Source organism: Pseudorasbora parva, chromosome 5 (assembly GCF_024679245.1).
Source record: "Pseudorasbora parva isolate DD20220531a chromosome 5, ASM2467924v1, whole genome shotgun sequence".
NCBI classification, from domain to species: domain Eukaryota; kingdom Metazoa; phylum Chordata; class Actinopteri; order Cypriniformes; family Gobionidae; genus Pseudorasbora; species Pseudorasbora parva.
Genome location: NC_090176.1, coordinates 52120136 through 52123534, shown reverse-complemented (window position 1 = coordinate 52123534; position 3399 = coordinate 52120136). Strand labels below are relative to the sequence as shown.

The 3399-nt window shown below is 31.6% G+C and overlaps 1 protein-coding gene across 1 annotated transcript in view; it reads left to right on the top strand.

Moving 5' to 3' along the window:
* The first annotated feature begins 2700 nt into the window (after positions 1 to 2700).
* The window catches only part of LOC137075750 (anosmin-1), a 92490-nt gene continuing 91791 nt past the window's right edge, over positions 2701 to 3399 (top strand). Inside the window, exon 1 of the mRNA XM_067444680.1 lies at positions 2701 to 2911. Within this exon, the coding sequence (XP_067300781.1) occupies positions 2747 to 2911 (165 nt within the window). The 5' untranslated portion in view covers positions 2701 to 2746. The remainder of the gene's footprint in view (positions 2912 to 3399) is intronic.

Genomic DNA, 3399 nt, shown 5'->3' with positions numbered 1-3399 from the left:
CACGCGTGACTGAAATCTTGTGAGACACGCTAACATCTCTCTGAGGTGGTCATCCTCAGCTCTAGTCAGAATATGAGTCTGATGCTCATTGGGCTGTGATTATGGGGGGTGTTTCAACCCATCCAGGAAACACCTCGATTGGACAGACCGACAACCAATCAGAGCAGCGGAGCGTCAACAGAACTCAACTGCACTGTGTTGCCAAGTCTGCGGTTTTCCAGCGGGTTGTTTTCTATGTCCGCGGGTTGAAGCGACTATTATGGGATATCTAGACCCATGAGTGCGAATTTTAGCAGCAACCTTGCCAAAATAACACACATTTTACCCCAAAACTTGTCAGCACGCGCTGGAATAAAGGATCAACACCATATACCTGATCCTGAAATATGCAAATGCAGCATTATCTAATTACATATGTACTCTTTTTGCATGCACGAACAAGACATAATTATGAGAAAAAGTTGAAATGATGACAAACTAAGTCATAATTATGATATTAAAAAGTCAAAACTATGACATAAGTCAACTTTATGTCATCAGTATGGCAAAAAGTTGAAATTATGAGAAGTCATAATTATGTCATATTAAGTCATAATTATGTCATATTAAGTCATAATTGTGTCATATTAAGTTATAATTGCGATATTAAAAAGTAAAACAAATGTCATAAGTATGATTTTTGTTGAAATTATGACATAACAAGTAGAAAATTATGAGGAAAAAATTAATTATGAGGAAAAAAGTCATAATTATGTTATATTGAGTCATACTTATGATAAAAAAATAAAAAAAATTATAACAAAAAGTCGAAATTATGAGATTTTTTTTTACATTTTGATAAACTAAGTCAGAATTCAGAGTAACAGAATTTCATAAATATGATTTTTGACAAAACTATGACATAAAAAGTCAAAATTATGATAAAGTTTAATTATGAGAAAAAAAATATATTAAGTCATAATTATGATATTAAAAAGTAAAACAAATATGTCATTAATATGATTTTGACATAAAAAGTCGACATTATGAGAAAATAAGAATTTTCTGGTCATAGTTATGGAAATTATGAGATATTAATAAATCCGAAGTCAAGACTATATGTTGATAGATATCACCAAATACCTGATACTGAAATATGCAAAGCAGCATTATCTAATTAAATATGTACTCATTTGCATGCACTTCAGGAACAAGTCCTTATTATGACTTGATTAAAACAAATTAAATTATGAAAGAAATTTGAAATGATGAGAAACTAAGTCATAAATGTGTCATATTAAAAAGTAAAAAAAAAGTCATAAATGTTATTTTTGTCAAAATCAGAGCACAAAAGTCGAAATTATGAGAAAAAAATTATGATAAAGTCATAATTATGAGATTAAAAATTCAAAATTGACAGCAACTTTTTTTTGCCATATAATAGACATACAACGTTTAAATTATTATGAGATTAAGTCAAAATTCTTTCAAATTATGTTTTTTTTATATCATAATTATAATTATCTTGAAATAATGAGATAAAGTTGAAATTATGACACACTAAGTCATATCAAGTCTTATGACATAAAAAATAGAAATTATGACCAAGTAATAATTTTCATATGAAGTCAAAATTATGACAAAAAAATTGAAATTATGACAAAAATTTGAAATTATGATCGAGTAATAATTTTCATATTAAATCATAATTATGACAAAAATCGAAATTTTGAGAAACTAAGTCATAATTATATCATATTAAGTCATAATTATGAGATTAAAAAGTCGGAATTGTTGACTTTCTGTCATAATTATGGGATTATGAGATCAACTTTCTGTAATCTTTTCACTGCAAAAGATGCTTTTCTCACTCAGTCATTCTGTCTTGTTTCCAGTCTAAATATCTAACAATTCTTAAATCAAGATGCATTTACTAGATCAGTAAAACGACATGAGATATTTGTTCTTGTTTTCTGGGGAAAAATATCTAAAGGAAGAGAGTTTTTGCTTAAAACAGGCAAAATGATCTGCCAATGTTTATTTTTGTTGGTTTAACTTAAAAAAGTAAGTAACCTGGCTGCCTTAAAATTTAGAGTTTATTAAAATAATTTTTTTTGTGTTGATACAATGAAATATAATTTTTTAATAAATAGAAACTCAAAATATTATTGTATCTGAACCACATAAAAAATTTGATAAATCATGAAAATAGCACAATTTGGCTGCGTCATCACAAATAAAACACACAATTACCCAATATGCTTATCAAAATAATGTGTGAATAAAGGTTGTCGATTCTCAAAAATGTTCATTGTATTAACTCAAATTTCAATGAATTCAAAATGTTATGGCAACCACAGGTAACATATATATATTTTTTTTAAATAATTGTTTATAGTGTAGTAAATGCATCTTGATTTGAGAATATTTAGATATTTGGACTGGAAACAAGACACAAATACTAAATAAGAAGAGACTTTTTGCAGTGTTCACTGTTTTTTTTTTTTTTTTTTACTTGTGAGAAGATATTGTATTATAAAGCAATATTCTCCTCCATGTGTTGTTCTGAGTGCGGTGCTGATATTACAGATCATTCCCAATCTTTCCCGTTGCTCTACCTGCGTGTGGAGAGGCGTGGCGCGCGCGGAGCTCCACCAATGGCGCGCGCTGACTCCGCCCCCGCGCAGCGCGCTCCTTCCCTCGGTCTCGGCGGCAGCAGGATCCGCGCACACACACTCACTGCGGCTCTTCACCGACAGCACGCGCTATGCTCGCGCTCGCCCTGTGGATTATAGTGCTGTGGAGCGCCGCGCGCGTGGACGCGAGGAGCCCGGACGAGGTCTCCGGCGCGAGCGTTCACCGCGCGAGGTGCGCGTCCCGGTGCCTCAGCCTGCACATCACGCGCATTTCCGCGGCTTTCAAGCAGCTCCAGGTATGATAAATCATTATGAATTATCGTAATGTCTTGGGATGCCATTTAAATAACTTTTTGCTCAATCTTGACAGTTTTCTAGCATGTTTTGCAGAAGTATGTTTTAAAATCTTCGACCTATGCGTTTCAACGGCGCACATATCTTTTATGAAACTCATTTGTTTTATTATAATACTTATTTTAATTAATTTTAAAAACTCAAAACCTGACACACTGATTATTTTCACAATGATCTGACCTAGAAATATTACTATTAAAACAATTTAATAACAGAAAATTATTTTACATAATTCACAGAAATCTGAGTGAAGTATCGGCCATTTAAATGAGCTTTATCAGTCCATCATATAATTATTAATAGTCTTATGTTTTTTTATTGCTATTGTTTATATGGGAACATTGTGAGGAAGGAGCTTTCATATTTTCAGAAGGAAACTAAAACATATTAAGAGTAATTTTATTACAATTAAACACATTTCCCTAACAAA